Here is a 14941-nt window from a genome sequence, read left to right on the forward strand (position 1 = left end):
TATAAAAGGAAACAAACCACATCAGAGGAAGGTTGATAAGAAAATGCTGAGGCCTAGGCTCATGTTATGTGTGCACCCCAATGGCCCTCAGACCAGGCTGGAGTTTGCAAAGAATATTTGGAACAAGAAAGTTAAACATAGAAGAAAGAAACCTAATTTATCAGCTCTGCAATCACATAATAAATGCACGCACAAAACACAACTATGCAAACAAGTTTAATGCACTTTGAATACACAGGAGGGAAACAAAGCTTTGTGATTCACAAAAATATTACAAAACGTAGTTTTGTGCAGGTAAGCACACCAGCACTGTAATAATGTAAGAATATACACTAGAAACTAATATAAAATATTTTAAAAACCTCTGCTAGTTTAGGTTTCCATTGTTCTTTTGGTAGAAAAAGGATATACTACAAAGTACTGAAAATCTCAATGCAGGAACGGCAAACCATTTTGAGACACCTTCTGCAGTGTCCTTACCATTTTTGTAGAAACACACGCATACTCACACACAGATGAACTACAAAAAGGTTCATCTCGGCTGAAGCTTATCAAAGAAGCATCAGCAGTCATTATTTAAAAAACCGAACAGGTCCAGATCAGGGCCCTCCACAGCAAAAACAAACATATTCAACATTTTCTATCACTAAAACCATCCAAAATATAGAAATAATTCACAAGCATTCAACCCCTTGAAAAAAAAGGAAGCAAACTGACCCCTTTCCTTTAATAGTGAACTCTTGTTTGGTTGGAGATTAAACAGTTTCAGTTAGAAAAGTGATCCCTCTTCCATTTGTAGTGTGACATAATTTCCATTTATTCCTTTAAAGACCTAATTTGACTTTTTTAGAGGCAGTGACATTCAGACCTACTAGAACTGAACATCAATGCTGCACTCTTAAACTCTCCGCCAAGGACCCAGTAAACGGAAAACTCCTATGAAAAGAAGAAAAGTCGTGAAGCTCTTGGCTTTTAGGTGTCCTCCCACCCTTTCCACAATGACATTCTAAAACTATTAAAAAGTAAATTGTGATTCCAGAACAGCCAAGTCTCAGACTGTCATTCATCAGCAATCAGATCACAGGATCTTTTGAATTAACTCCTTGGTTTTATCACTTTAATAGGTTTCGCTTTCCCTAAGGTAGGTTTTTATTCAGAATTGAGATTCTGTTCAGTATCATTGAAAGGGAAACTAGTGAAAGGGAACTGGTGAAAAGGATATTCAGCTTAAACCTGAGCCAATCGGCCTTGTGACACTCCTGTGTTTCTCCAGAATATTAACCAGGACTGAGCTGTGGCCATCTCTGCATACTGCAGAGCTTGCTCTGTTATAAAATACACCATGAACAGGGCTCACACAAGATTGGTATCCCCTCCCTCCATTATGCAGAAGCCCTGTGATGAATGCAGACCTTTGCCATTAGGACCCCAGGGAAGAAAACAACAGTAGACATGTTGATTTTCATCCTCACTTGGAAAAAAGGAAGGGAAGAATCAGGCCGAGGGGGAAGGGGAGCAGAGAGAGAGAAAAAGAGAGAAGTGTTTGTAAAGCCAGTCAGCTGGCAAGAAAATTCCTGTTTGAGCTTTTAAACAAATTAGCTTTCAGAAATTAAAATGCATTTGATGAGTTTTTAAGGCATTTACCCACACTAGCATTCACTGTGTCATTCTGCTCTGGAAGAGTTCACATTTCAGCAGTGTGACTCTAAAAGCAGGTAGATGGAGAGAGCACCCTCCCCCCCCCCAAATACGAACTCAAACACCTTATTAGCTGACTGGCTTAAAGAAGGAAAGGCACACCTTTATGACAGCCTTGGAATGATACTACAAAGCTAATGTACCACTTACTATGACTTTATGGTCTGTAAGCTATTTGAGAAGGGTAAAAAAAAAAAGAACTGTATATTAAATGAAAAAGCAGCAAAGTGCCTAATGCCCATAGGTTAATTGCCTGAGAGGTAGGTCAGCCTACGGATCCTTTTAAAACTTACATCAGCTACAGGCTCATTTTCTTTCTGGCATTTTGAATGGCCAACAAAGAAGGGTTTGAAAAAGACAGAACAGAGATGGGAAAGGAAACCTCCTAGTAACACAATTTTGCTAAAATATGAAGCATTCTTCCTTTCCCTATAAATAACCATGGTGGTAATGTCAGGGAGAAACATTAAACATGAACACATATTTTGCCTTAAGTCACTAAAACTTTCTGCAAATACATTTACCTAAATCTTCTTTTGCTTTTATGTATATAGATCATGTGTAAATGATTCCCCTACAAAGCAGTTCATGGCTTTTCCCCTGCTGCTGGGAAAGCTGAGTTATCTGGGATAAGAATTACAGAGCAACTGAACTCTATTGGCACCCTTGCAGATGTCAAAGTGAGGCTCTCATTTGCCATATAAGTAACTTAGGCTCCTTCCACACTGTCCTTATATTCCAGGATCTGATCCCAGGTTATCTGTTTATCCTAGGTTATCTGGCAGCAGGGACTCATATAATCCAGTTTAAAGCAGTTTATCAGGGATCAAATCCTGGGATATAGGGCAGTGTGAAAGGGGACTTCCAGTTTAGCAATGCAAATCATGCTTCAGAGGCTTATAGTGCATATACAACATCTCTAACCACTATCTATCTTGTCTTGATGAAAAGGCTAGGGTTGCCAGACCAGATGCTTGATGCAGTTCCTGTAACTTTAAGCTTTAACACATATTTGAGCAGGACAAGGTACTGTGAAGTTCTGTCAAATGAAGCTTAGGTATTTATCCTCCCTCTACTTCCAACCCCAACATTCAACAGTGATTGTCATTCCTCAGTTTTGTGCTGCTAGAGACAGAGAAAGGGTGTGGAGGGGCTGCAACAAAAACAGAACTGGGTGCTCCTCTGCACACCTTTTACTGCTGCAGCTGAACATGAGATCTGAAAGGTGAGAGATGACAGAGCTTCATGAGACCACATTCTGCTCTATGATCTGCAAAGGATTAGATACAGAAATACTATTCACGATCCAATCCAGAGGCAAAGTCCAGCTCGATGTGTACAGAGAGATGCATAAAAGGTGTACAGAGAGATGCATAAAATCAAAGGCCACCACATTTTTGCCCTCCTTAGACTAAGTCAGTCTATCCTCCACCTTTTCATCAGAAGCATAAACATTCCTTGAACATAAATGCTAACTTCCTCCTAATTTCCCCTTTCACTGTTTCTGTTGGGTTGTCCCCTATTGGAGACAAGGATTATGTTTAGAGTGCTGCTTAATGTAGCACTAGACATTTAAATAATGCAAGATTTACATGATTTTATTACTCTTCAAAGTAATATGGTTGTTCATTTCAAAGCTGAAAAACTATGGAATGGAAAGGATGTTTTGAGACTGTCACCAATATCCAGCTAATCATGACTCTGCAATTCTCCTTTTGCTTCAAACTAAGAAATAATATTTTTTCTCACCACCACTCCTCATTTAATCTTTGAAACATTAGTGTGGCAGCAACTTGATAAACCAGACTTTGAAGACCAGAGTGGTTCCCATTTTTGCTTAGACTCTATGAATGTTAGCACCATGATCGGATAAGAGAAACACAAGGGGGTTATACTAAAGTTTGTTCTATTATAAAAATCCATACAATGTTCATGGGGTGCAATTCCTGAGTATAACATTAGGTTGGGCCAGATGCTTGAAGAACAATGAAATCCCTATTCTCTCACCTATAGCAAGCCTTCCACTTGAAAAGTCTACTGCTTCCTGTATCTTGCCTTCACGTTTAGGTCGGAAGCCTTCAGAATGGTCCTTTTGTTACATTTGGTCTAATGGCTAGGCGAGCACTATTCCGGCAAATGGCTGGCAGAACAGCTGCACTGAAAGTTAATAATTGTTGCAGCAACCCAGAACTGGTGTTTACAACTCCAGGTGCTTGAGGGATTAAACAGCAGGTGCAAACCAACTGAAAAGCAGCCAAAGCTCCAATTCTCTGCAAACTACCATTTCACTGAGTAACAAGGAGAGAACAAAAGTGCAAGGTGAATCCTTCCTGTCTCATCTTGCCGCGGTGAGGCAAATGGTCAGCACGACTGGCCCATGAAATGTATTTGTCTCCAGTAAAAAGTTGAGAGACTAAGCCCAATTCCATTAAGTCCTCTAGAGAGCCGACAAGAATTTTCAGCAGTAACTGCCACAAACTGTTACTGATTAAACAAATATACATCTAGGCAATAATTTGTGGACAGTTCCAAGCAGATATGAATGCTGAATGGTTTCTCAAGTCATATGAGACAACTCATTTTAACTTTAAATAAATAGAGGCTGGAGGACATGTTTCCCCTCCAAAGGAATGTGCATGCAGGACAAAACACTGATTCTAATTCACAGATCCTTTCTGAACCCACAGGGTTTTGAAATTCCAGGTTAGCATTTTGTATCATGAACTGCAAAATTTCTAAGATGAACTTTAGATACCCTTATTTTTTTAAAGTCATGTTAGTCTGTCAGAGCATAAAAATGAAAGAGAGAAAAAAGGAGGAGGGAACTTAGCAGCATATTTAAGACCAATTTATCTAAAGTATCCATAAAACATATCCACATAAATATAAAGCAAAGCTTATGCTAAAATAGATCAGTCAATCTTAAAGTTACAGCTAGGATCCCATCCTACTTTCTTTAATGCTTCAGATGCACTAGACCAGTGCTTCTCAGGCTATCTAATATGGGCATGGAATTGACAATTATTATTTTCCAACGTGCCACAGACCAACACTAAATTGTGTCCACTGGGTATAATTGTTTCTTTCTGTCCTGTAAACATGCCAGGATCCAGCAGGCAATGGCTCAGGGACTAGTACTGTTCTAGGAAATAATACTGCACTGGATAACTCAGTCTCTAGAAATTCTACCTAAGGGCTTACATGACGAACTGTAACAGTCTGATGACATTATTTCTAATACTCTATGCCGCCTGAACACCAGTTTTTGGAAAATATTAGTGGGAATGTACTACTGCCCTTGTGGGCTTCCCAGAGGCATCTACTTTGCCACTGTGGGAACAGGATGCTAGATTTGAAATTCCTTTGACCTGCTCTAGCATAGAGCTCTCACATTCTTATGAAATAAGTCCTATATCTATTTTAAACTCCAGGGATAAAAGGCTCTAACTTCATCTACTTTCTGATAGGGCAGCCATCTATGCAAATTAATTATGATGTCATTACAATCTGTAGAACAACAGTAAATAAACAGATATACCATTTCAGCTGCTGCTGGAAAGCTAGGATATCATTGTGAACATATCTGGCAGCAACATTTGAATAACAATACACCAAGTGAATTCTAAAATGTTTCTCTTATAAAGAAGGACCCCATCTGGATTTCCATACAGTGTACTGAACTGTTTGTGCTTTGTCAGCACACAAACCTGGACTGTGTTCTTCACAGTACAAAAAGCGTAACTGACACAACTATTCTAGAATGTAAAGCCTTTTTTTCTTTGTGATCCATATACAGAAGACAAACTAGAATTCTGTGTTACCCTCAAATTACTACGTGAATTGTGAAGACTCCTGCAATATGACAATGCAAAAAACCCTTCTTGGAGCTAGGGATCAACTTTCACACCTGTACCCCTGATGGGACAGTCTGACCCTGAACATAAGGCTAAAGTAAAACTGGAAGTCAAGTCACTTCCTGTTTTGTGTTAGTTTTAGTTTTGTACAATTTTTGTTTGGTAAAAAATACAACCTGCTTCAGTTGGATGCATATTTGTAGTGGTTTGGGAAATTTTGAGTGATTTTTTTTTGGGGGGGGGGGGGGGGGGGGGATCTTCCAGGTACTTTGTGGGTATCCCAAGGGTAAAAAATGGGTTTGGACCACACAGATTCTATAGGTTGCTAACATCACACACTGGCTCCCCATCATGCTCCCCACAGTATCCATTCTCTGTACTTAAATCATCATCACATATCTACTCATTTAAAGGGAATGTATGTCAGTTACATAGAAGCTGCATAGAATGCATTTATTTTGATTAACAAGATTCTGCGCCGGACTTTAAGTTCCACATGAGGATAACAGAACACGTGGAGTCTGGAATTAGCTTTCCTATTTAAAAAACGGTAAGAAAAGCTGCCATCTTGGGTCAGGATTATGGCTTTGGAAGACCAGTGTTGGAAAATATTTTCTTCTTTATGGCTCCTCTCACCTTTTATATTTTTTTCAGAAAATAAAACTTTAGTTAACACCAAGAGGGACCCAGTATTTAGAATGATAGGTCAGCTGAAGAACTTCTTCCTTGTCAAGAAATAGATCGGGAGAGAATAGAGGTATTTCGTTACACAAATGCATTTGTCATCCAGAAGTTAGTTTCAAGGTGTAAGATTTCTACTTTGTTTCTAGTGAGCTAAGGAGATGTTACTTCTTCCCTGTCCTTAGACGTTAGTCTAACTCTCTATAGCATATTGTCACATTTTGTAAGAAGCATAGTGTAGCTGTCACAAAATTAGGCTGCAACTGTTCACCTTCCATCTGTAGGACTAGATAATGCATGATTCCCAAGGCATTCCAGAACTGCCTAATTCAATATCTATTAGAATATATTCAAGACATAAATAAAAAGCCAAAATATTACTTCAGCAGCAATATGGAAAGACAGGACAACATGCATCTCTCAGCTCAGCTCATGAATTGCTTCACAGTGGGCTCTCTGCGATCTGAAACAAGCAAAAAGTCTGCAAGAACCATCACAAAGAAGTTTCAGGAATTTTGATCAAAAGGTGGTTCTATCAAAACTAATAAATCAAACAAACTACCAACTCATTCAGTAGTTTTTTATGTCCAAAGAGAAAACCCTTTAATTCTCATTAACCCTCTTTATTTGTCCCTTTTACTAGACATCAAACAAAAGGCTCTTTATGTTGAGCTTATCACAAGAAGCCTGGGTTTGTTTGGTCCAGTGGTTCTCAAACTGTGCTCCTCCAGATGTTTTGGACTTCAGCTCCCACAATTCCTAACAGTTGGTAAGCTGGCTGTGATTTTTGGGAGCTGAAGACCAAAACACCCGGAGGAGCACGGTTTGAGAAACACTGATTTGGTCTATTGCCCCCAGAAAACAGTGAAAGAGAAATTTAAAATTGCAATCTAACCCACACTGTCTTGATCAGTGGTTCCCAACCTTCAGTTGTTTTGAACTTCAACTCTCAGAATTCCCAGCCAGTTTACCAGCTGTTAGGAATTGTGGGAGCTGAAGTCCAAAACACCTGGAGGACCAAAGGTTGGGAACCACTGGTCTAGATAGTAGAACCCACAAGATTCACTTCTTCCAAGTAAATAACCACACACTTGAGTTTCAAAGAACTTCTGTTTCGGGATTACACTATTCACAAATATGATCAAAGTAGTAAGCACATATTTAGGCTTGCATTATCTGGGCTGTAAGGTACTTGCATTATCTGGGCTGTAAGGCCACGTGATTTTTGGGACATGGTTGCAACCAGTTGACTATGATTCACCTGAATTCAGTCTCTCATAGATGATCATGATGTGTGAATGTGTGCGGCCAAGCAAGGGAGGACATAGCCTTTCCAGAGTAAAAGGGAGTTACAATAAAAGAGAAGCTTAGATAGCCAAAAGAATTTTGAAGATACAAAAACACATCTAGTTACCAGAATATGTGTTTACATCTGAAAAATATGTGATTCAAACAAAGGTAGACAAGACACATGAACCCTGAGCTAAAGCTGCAGGGAGCTCTGGAGCTAGTCAAAATAGGGAAAGAATTCTTACAACTACTTTTCATAGTTAAATACTTTTCTCTCTTTGTTTCACTCTCACACTCATTCATTCGCAGGGTATTCAGAGTTCAGCCAAGATGCAAAAGGAGAATGCCAGGTGTACCAGAAGAGTTCAGTTCTGGCTGGACTACTGTTAGGTAACTCCTCCTCGGCTTGCAGTGGTTATGCAGCAACGTTTCTCATTTCCAGGAAGAGCTTTCGCTGTACTAAATTATCCCATGAGTCACTGGGCAGCATAAAGTTAAGTTGCTGCTTGCCTGTGTCAGTTGGCTTTAATGGAGCGGGTTGTCAAATACAGCATCAGGCAAGATGGAGACTTTCAGTTTCTTTTCAGGCCAACTATATTCCTTTGGGAGTTTGAACTAAAAGGCAAGGGAATTAGTTGTTAGTTGGTATACTTTACTACAATCTAGCACTTACAAGCAAATAAACAAAGCAATATCATTAAGAGCCAAGATTTTAAGCTAACAAGCAAAGATGTTTTCCCCAAAGGGGCAATATTATGGCATAAGTATTCTTATTTTCACCACTCACCTAATCATCATATTGCCAGTCGTTCATCCAACCTTCTGAAATTATCTTTTCTTGCTTAGAAAAGATCAAACAAACTCACTTGTAAAAGTTGAATTCAACAGTGAGTTGTCTTATAGAAAACTGGAAGATAGCCTGTTCAGCATCAATACTCATTTTTTAAAAAAATGAGATCCTACAGGAAGCCAGGAAATTACAGGCCACTAAAGCTTAATATCTGGGCAATCAAAACTATCAAGGCATTGGAACAGAAATGAGAAAAGGTAAAGTGCTTGGATTTTGTTTATTTTTTTGTTTAGAAAAAGGTAGCTAAGAGAACACTTAACAGCCATTCATAAAAATTATGAATGGTGCAGAAACGGTGAACAGAAAGATCTTTCTCTCTCATGTAACACTAGAACTCAGAGTCACCTCATGAAACTGAATGGCTGTAGATTCAGGATGCAGACAAGAAAACACTTTTTTCATTGAATTACACAGAATTAATTTATGGGATTTGTTGCTGCAGCATGTGGGAATGACATTTGGTATGTCATTCCCGCAAATTTAAAATCCATTAAATTTGCTAAGTGACAATATCTACTGAGGGATGATTAATTGATATGAAAAGCACTACTAGAACATCTTTGACGATTTGGTCTTCTTCTTCAAAGACCACATAACTTCAGCAATAAGCTGCACGGAACACTGGAAGCAAAAGGATGCTTTCTGAACAACAGAAGTGGTGATGGCTGTTCTGCAAGATTATAAAGATTGACCAAAGTCAACAGGAACTATAAGAATAAGCATTACAATTTTGCAGAAAGTGAACGAACAGTAGAGGAATAATTTAACAACATGCCCATGAAAAACATTATTGCTGTAGTCCTCCATAGCAGTGATATACAGTGTGTGTGTGGGGGGGAGTATTTAGTCAGATACCAATTGTATAAGTTCTCCCACTTAAAAAGATGAGAGGCCTGTAATTGACATCATAGGTAGACCTCAACTATGAGAGACAACATGAGAAAACACATTCAGAAAATCACATTGTCTGATTTTTCATGAATTTATTTGCAAATTATGGTGGAAAATAAGTATTTGGTCAATAACAAATGTTCATCTCGATACTTCGTTATATATACTTTACTGGCAATGACAGAAGTCAAACGTTTTCTGTAAGTCCTCACAAGGTTGGCACACACTGTTGCTGGTATGTTGGCCCATTCTCCCATGCAGATGTTCTCGAGAGCAGTGATGTTTTGGGGCTGTTGCTGGGCAACACAGACTTTCAACCACCTCCATAGGTTTTCTATAGGGTTGAGATCTGGAGACTGGCTAGGCCACTCCAGGACCTTGAAATGCTTCTTACGAAGCCACTCCTTCGTTGCCCTGGCGGTGTGCTTGGGATCACTGTCATGCTGAAAGACCCAGCCACGTTTCATCCTCAGTGCCCTTGCTGATGGAAGGAGGTTTGCACTCAAAATCTCACGATACATGGCCCCATTTATTCTTTCATGTATAGGATCAGTCACCCTGGTCCCTTTGCAGAGAAACAGCCCCAAAGCATGATGTTTTCACCCCCATGCATCACAGTAGGTATGGTGTTCTTTGTATGCAACTCAGAATTCTTTCTCCTCCAAACACAACAAGTTGTTTTTCTGCCAAACAGTTCTACTTTGGCTTCATCTGACCATATGATATTCTCCCAATACTCTTCTAGAGCATCCAAATGCTCTCTAGCAAATTTCAGTCGGGCCGGGACATGACTTAAGCAGGGGGACACATCTGGCACTGCAGGATCTAAGTCTCTGGCGGCGTAGTGTGTTACTAATGGTAGCCTTTGTGATGTTGGGCCCAGCTCTCTGCAAGTCATTCACTAGGTTCCCCCATGTGGTTCTGGAATTTTTGCTCACAATTCTTGTGATCATTTTGACCCCACGGGGTAAGATCTTGCGTGGAGCCCCAGACCGAGGGAGATTACCAGTGGTCTTGTATCTCTTCCATTTTCTAAGTATTGCTCCCACAGTTGATTTTTTTACACCAAGCTGTTTGCCTATTGCAGATTCAGTCTTCCCAGTCTGGTGCAGGGCTACAATTTTGTTTCTGGTGTCCTTGGACAGCTCTTTCATCTTCACCATAGTGGAGTTTGGAGTATGACTGCTTGAGGTTGTGGACAGGTGTCTTTTATACTGATAACAAGTTCAAATAAGTGCCATTACTACAGGTAATGAGTGGAGGACAGAGGAGCCTCTTCAAGAAGAAGTTACAGTCTGTGAGACCCAGAAATCTTGCTTGTTTGCTGGTGACCAAATACTTATTTTCCACCATATTTTGCAAATAAATTTGTGAAAAATGAGACAATGTGATTTTCTAGATGTGTTTTCTCATGTTGTCTCTCATAGTTGAGGTCTACCTATGATGTCAATTACAGGCCTCTCTTACCTTTTTAAGTGGGAGAACTTGGTATCTGACCAAATACTTTCCCCCCCACTGTAGTTGACTGAACCTGCTACTGTAATGTAATGTTGCCCAAACAGAAAGTCATTCTTGAAAATTACAGAAAATGTCATTATAATGGTCAGAGTTCATATTTACATTCAGAAGGATACCAGGGGCAGAAACTCTAAAGGAAATTAACTAGATTATGGACTGCTAGTGGGTGGGGCTAGAGCGATGCTCTGAAGAACATGCAATCTGTGCCAAATCCAGTTGTTCCTGCCATATAATCCTGGGGTATATATACTTCCTCACACGGAAAACTTCTAGGGATTGGATACAAACAGCAAATAAAAGTGATGCCTCGAATTTAGAGTCAGGAAACCAGGCCATGACAACAACGTGAACGAGTCAAGCTGCTGAATGCAGAAAGTGCCGCATTGGGGCTTAGAGCTAAGCAGACATACCTCCTCTGGAGAATTCAGGTCTTCTAAGTCTTCCAGCATTCTTTCCACAAACTCTTCAGTCAGCAGGATCTGCGAAAGAAGAGACAGTAGTTTTATTCTTTTACGCTTCAAGCTTCACCTAATTGCCAAGCAACAAACTCCTTGCTAGTGCACAGAGAACGACTGTACTGTTGTTCATACAGCGATTCATACAGGCCTCGGAGGTTGCTTTGCTTCCTTCCTTAATACATACAAAATGCTGCAATTATCATGGAATCCAGTTGTATCATCAATTATTTCCCTGTGTCAAAACAACTAAAGGCTTTGATTCAATGGGGAAGAAAAGGTAAGAAACGGAGCAAGAGATCAAGTTATCTGAAAAAGCAGGCAATAGGAGAAAAGATAGGCTTTGTATATGACATACCAAAAGCTTGCCCTAGGCCTCAATAACGATAGGAAAAAGAGAAGCAGATACTATGAGCTTGAAAATATTTTCCCTGGCAAATAGGTCAAACAATCTAACCTTTGTAAAATTTTGCTAAACCAGGTCCACAGTCTCAGTGCACATTCTGTGACCGGCATTGATGGGAATTGAGAGAAAAGGGATTTACTAATACCTGTCCCAGCTCAGATCAAGTTTCCTTTGTAAGGGTCAGATTAACCAAATATACAAGGGCATAGAGGCAAAACAAGCCCCCTGTCTCTGCCGCCAAGATGCAATCCACCCTCAAGTGTTTCTTGGCACAATTTTAATGTGACTGAGTGTTAGCAATTATCATCCATATTTTTTCCACAGTACTCACTGAATTCAGAACTGCTCCTGCAGTGACAACACCCCAGTACACTAGAAATCACATACATTTGATGAGCCTGATATTAAAAGGTGACATCTGCAGCAAATCAACATCAGAGGCTGTCATAGCTCTAGGCGCCTCATTTAATTTCTTGTGGGATTCAGAAGCTTAGAAGCTGAAATTGAACAAATTTGTTCTTTGAAAAAATTCAGCTTGAACCGAGTACCAGAATGTTTAAGAACTCCTCTAGCAACAGGACTTTGCAGAAGAGTAGAATTGTCTAAGGCAGTAGTGAGGAAAGCTTGTAATATACAGAGGCCAAGTGAAATTGCTTCATGTGTATTCAAAACTCTCATCAAAGAGGACTGTTCTCCAAGGGAAATTTTCATCTACAACTAAGACAGTAAACAGACCCCTGAGTATCAGATGGCATTTGCTATGGGGCCTTGGAAACACTACAACATTTCCATAGTTCTGGCAGCATTGTGTAAATAGTTCCCACCCCACCAGCCTGTTGTAACTGGCTTCTCATGCTAAGACATGGTTCTGACTTTGTATGAAGACTGTTTGCAAAACACACACACACACACACACACACACAGACAGAGAGAGAGAGAGAGAGAGAGAGAGAGAGAGAGAGTGAGTTACATTACAAGGGTGCTCTGCCATTAGCAACCGATAAAAGAAATATCCATGTTTGGATTTTCATACTGTGTATGCTTCTGACAAAGCAGTGGGCTTTCACAACATCAGCTAATTGGGTTAGGAGCTGAATGTCCAGATACACACTCACACAAATATTGCAGTTATATAAAGCTTTATTTAGGTGACATGTTTAGACAGGGAACTGTAAATATGTTCAAATTGGCCTCTGTACCATTATGCTTTCTCTCCTTGATTCCTCAGGTTGATCAGGAAGGATGTGTGATGGGATTTCTAGATCTACTAGTCTTGAATGAGCACAAAGTATATGCAGTTGGAAACTCTAGATTTTCTGGCTATTTTTCTGCATCTTTTCCCTATTTTTGTTAGTTTTTAAAACTGTATTGTATTGCACAGTATTTTGTTTGTCTGCCGCTTGGCAATCTACCAGAAAACATTTGTTATTATGCAAACCAAGAATTAATAACATAAACTGTGCTTGATTAGGAGTCCTGACTGGATGGGGGCTTCTGTTTACATTCAAGTGAAATGCTTGAATTCTATTCACATTCAAGTGAAATGTTTAGATAACCCACCATCAGATCTTTCTGCGCAACACAAGGTGGCCAGGGACTAAGAAATTTCGGATTTTGAGATCTGTCAGTACATTTTATTGCTCTGCATCATATCCCCCTTTGGTTGTATTTTTTTTTTCCTAAACTAAAGTGCCACAAACACTTTGATTTTTCCTTGCAGGAATAATGCTTCATCCCCTTAATCATCTATTTCCACTTCTCAGCATTTATCCCAGCTCTACAAGGTCTCCAATGCATATACCTGTAAACAGAATTTGGAATACCAGTTCTAAACATTATGATGATAGTTAAAATCTGGAAATTAATTTTCATTTTTAGCATTAAGTGGGTGAAATTAAATTTGTTAAGTTATTATTAGGTAATGTACCGATTATGTTAGTTGTATCTAGTTATTAGCCAAATCTAGTTATTAGCGCCAACTGAATTCAGCTTTGATTTTCACTTATTTAGCTGGTGTAATGTAGTTGGGCTTAACAATTAAATTTAGGCCTTTTTAAAAAAGAAATCACGGGAACGGCAAAATATGGCATTTCTGATTGTTGCTGCTGCCTCCTACTGGTTAGTTTTCTTATTGGCTCATTCAAAGTGTTGTTTTTGTCACTTTAAAGTTGTCTTCCCCAGTCTGAAACCTTCTAGATGCATTGTATTACAAAGGCTACAGTCTGATTGATGAGTGGGGTTGGTGGGATTTGCAGAATAACTGGAAACTGTCAGATTGCAGAAAGGTGCTTTCTCCCCATAGGAAGAAAGGCAGGGTATAAATAAAATAAGTGGGTAAGTAAACAACAACAACAACAACCTATTTCAATCAAATCTGACACGATATTTCTCCTTTCCAGACTTACCAACATATATGTGGCTCATTCACACTTCAAATACCTCATCTTCATCATCCCCCAGTTTGGAAAAAAATCTTTATTCCACTCACAGGACAATACTGAAGAGGACCACAAAATGGCTACAAATATCAGTTGTTGAATCAAGGAAGAAATTCTTAATCTGAAATATTCAAATGCCTCTAAACATGAAAAATATTTTTATGTTTTACTGAGTACCTACATCTTACACTGTCCCAATCACTTAGAATTATGGGCTGCAAAGATCAATACAAGAACACATGATTTTCATGCTAGGGCCTACCATCTCCAGTTTCTAATGACCTCTTGTCCAACCATTCTCCTCCTCTTGAGACCACCACCTCTGAAATAAGTAACAAGGCAATATCTCTTATTCATTGTACTGCAAGAATGAGTGCTGTTAATTGCCACATGTAGATGTTAAGACTCATGAGGAAAGAGGAAATGAGTTAGCATACAACTAGTTCAATTTAAATTAAATTCAAACTTTCACTAACAGAGCTAGGAAATAGGTGACTATTAATGACTAATGGTTTGAAGTTGCAGGAAATTAGATTTTAATTGAAAATAAGAAGGAAATTCTTGGAAATAATAGTGGTCCAGCAATGGAATCAATTTCTTAGAGAAGTGATGGGGTGTCCTTCTCTGGATGTCTTCAAAAAGAGGCTGGACAACTGCTTAGAATCATAGAATCATAGAATAATAGGGTTGGAAGAGATCTCATGGACCATCCAGTCCAACCCCCTGCTAAGAAGCAGGAAATCGCATTCAAAGCACCCCTGACAGATGGCCATCCAGCCTCTGCTTAAAAGCCTCCAAAGAAGGAGCCTTCACCACACTCCAGGGCAGAGAATTCCACTGCCGAACAGCTCTCACAGTTA

General features: G+C 39.4%; 1 protein-coding gene across 3 annotated transcripts in view; it reads right to left on the minus strand.

Moving 5' to 3' along the window:
- Positions 1-203: 203 nt before the first annotated feature.
- Positions 204-14941, minus strand: part of sufu (SUFU negative regulator of hedgehog signaling) — a 105576-nt gene continuing 90838 nt past the window's right edge. For all 3 annotated transcript variants that reach the window (XM_008106554.3, XM_003218478.4, XM_008106555.2), the window contains 2 exons: positions 11193-11261; positions 204-8138 (listed from right to left, as the gene is read on the minus strand). In XM_008106554.3, coding sequence (XP_008104761.1) covers positions 8049-8138; positions 11193-11261 — 159 coding nt within the window. In that variant the 3' untranslated portion in view covers positions 204-8048. The remainder of the gene's footprint in view (positions 8139-11192; positions 11262-14941) is intronic.

This window comes from Anolis carolinensis, chromosome 3 (genome assembly GCF_035594765.1).
Source record: "Anolis carolinensis isolate JA03-04 chromosome 3, rAnoCar3.1.pri, whole genome shotgun sequence".
NCBI classification, from domain to species: Eukaryota; Metazoa; Chordata; class Lepidosauria; order Squamata; family Dactyloidae; genus Anolis; species Anolis carolinensis.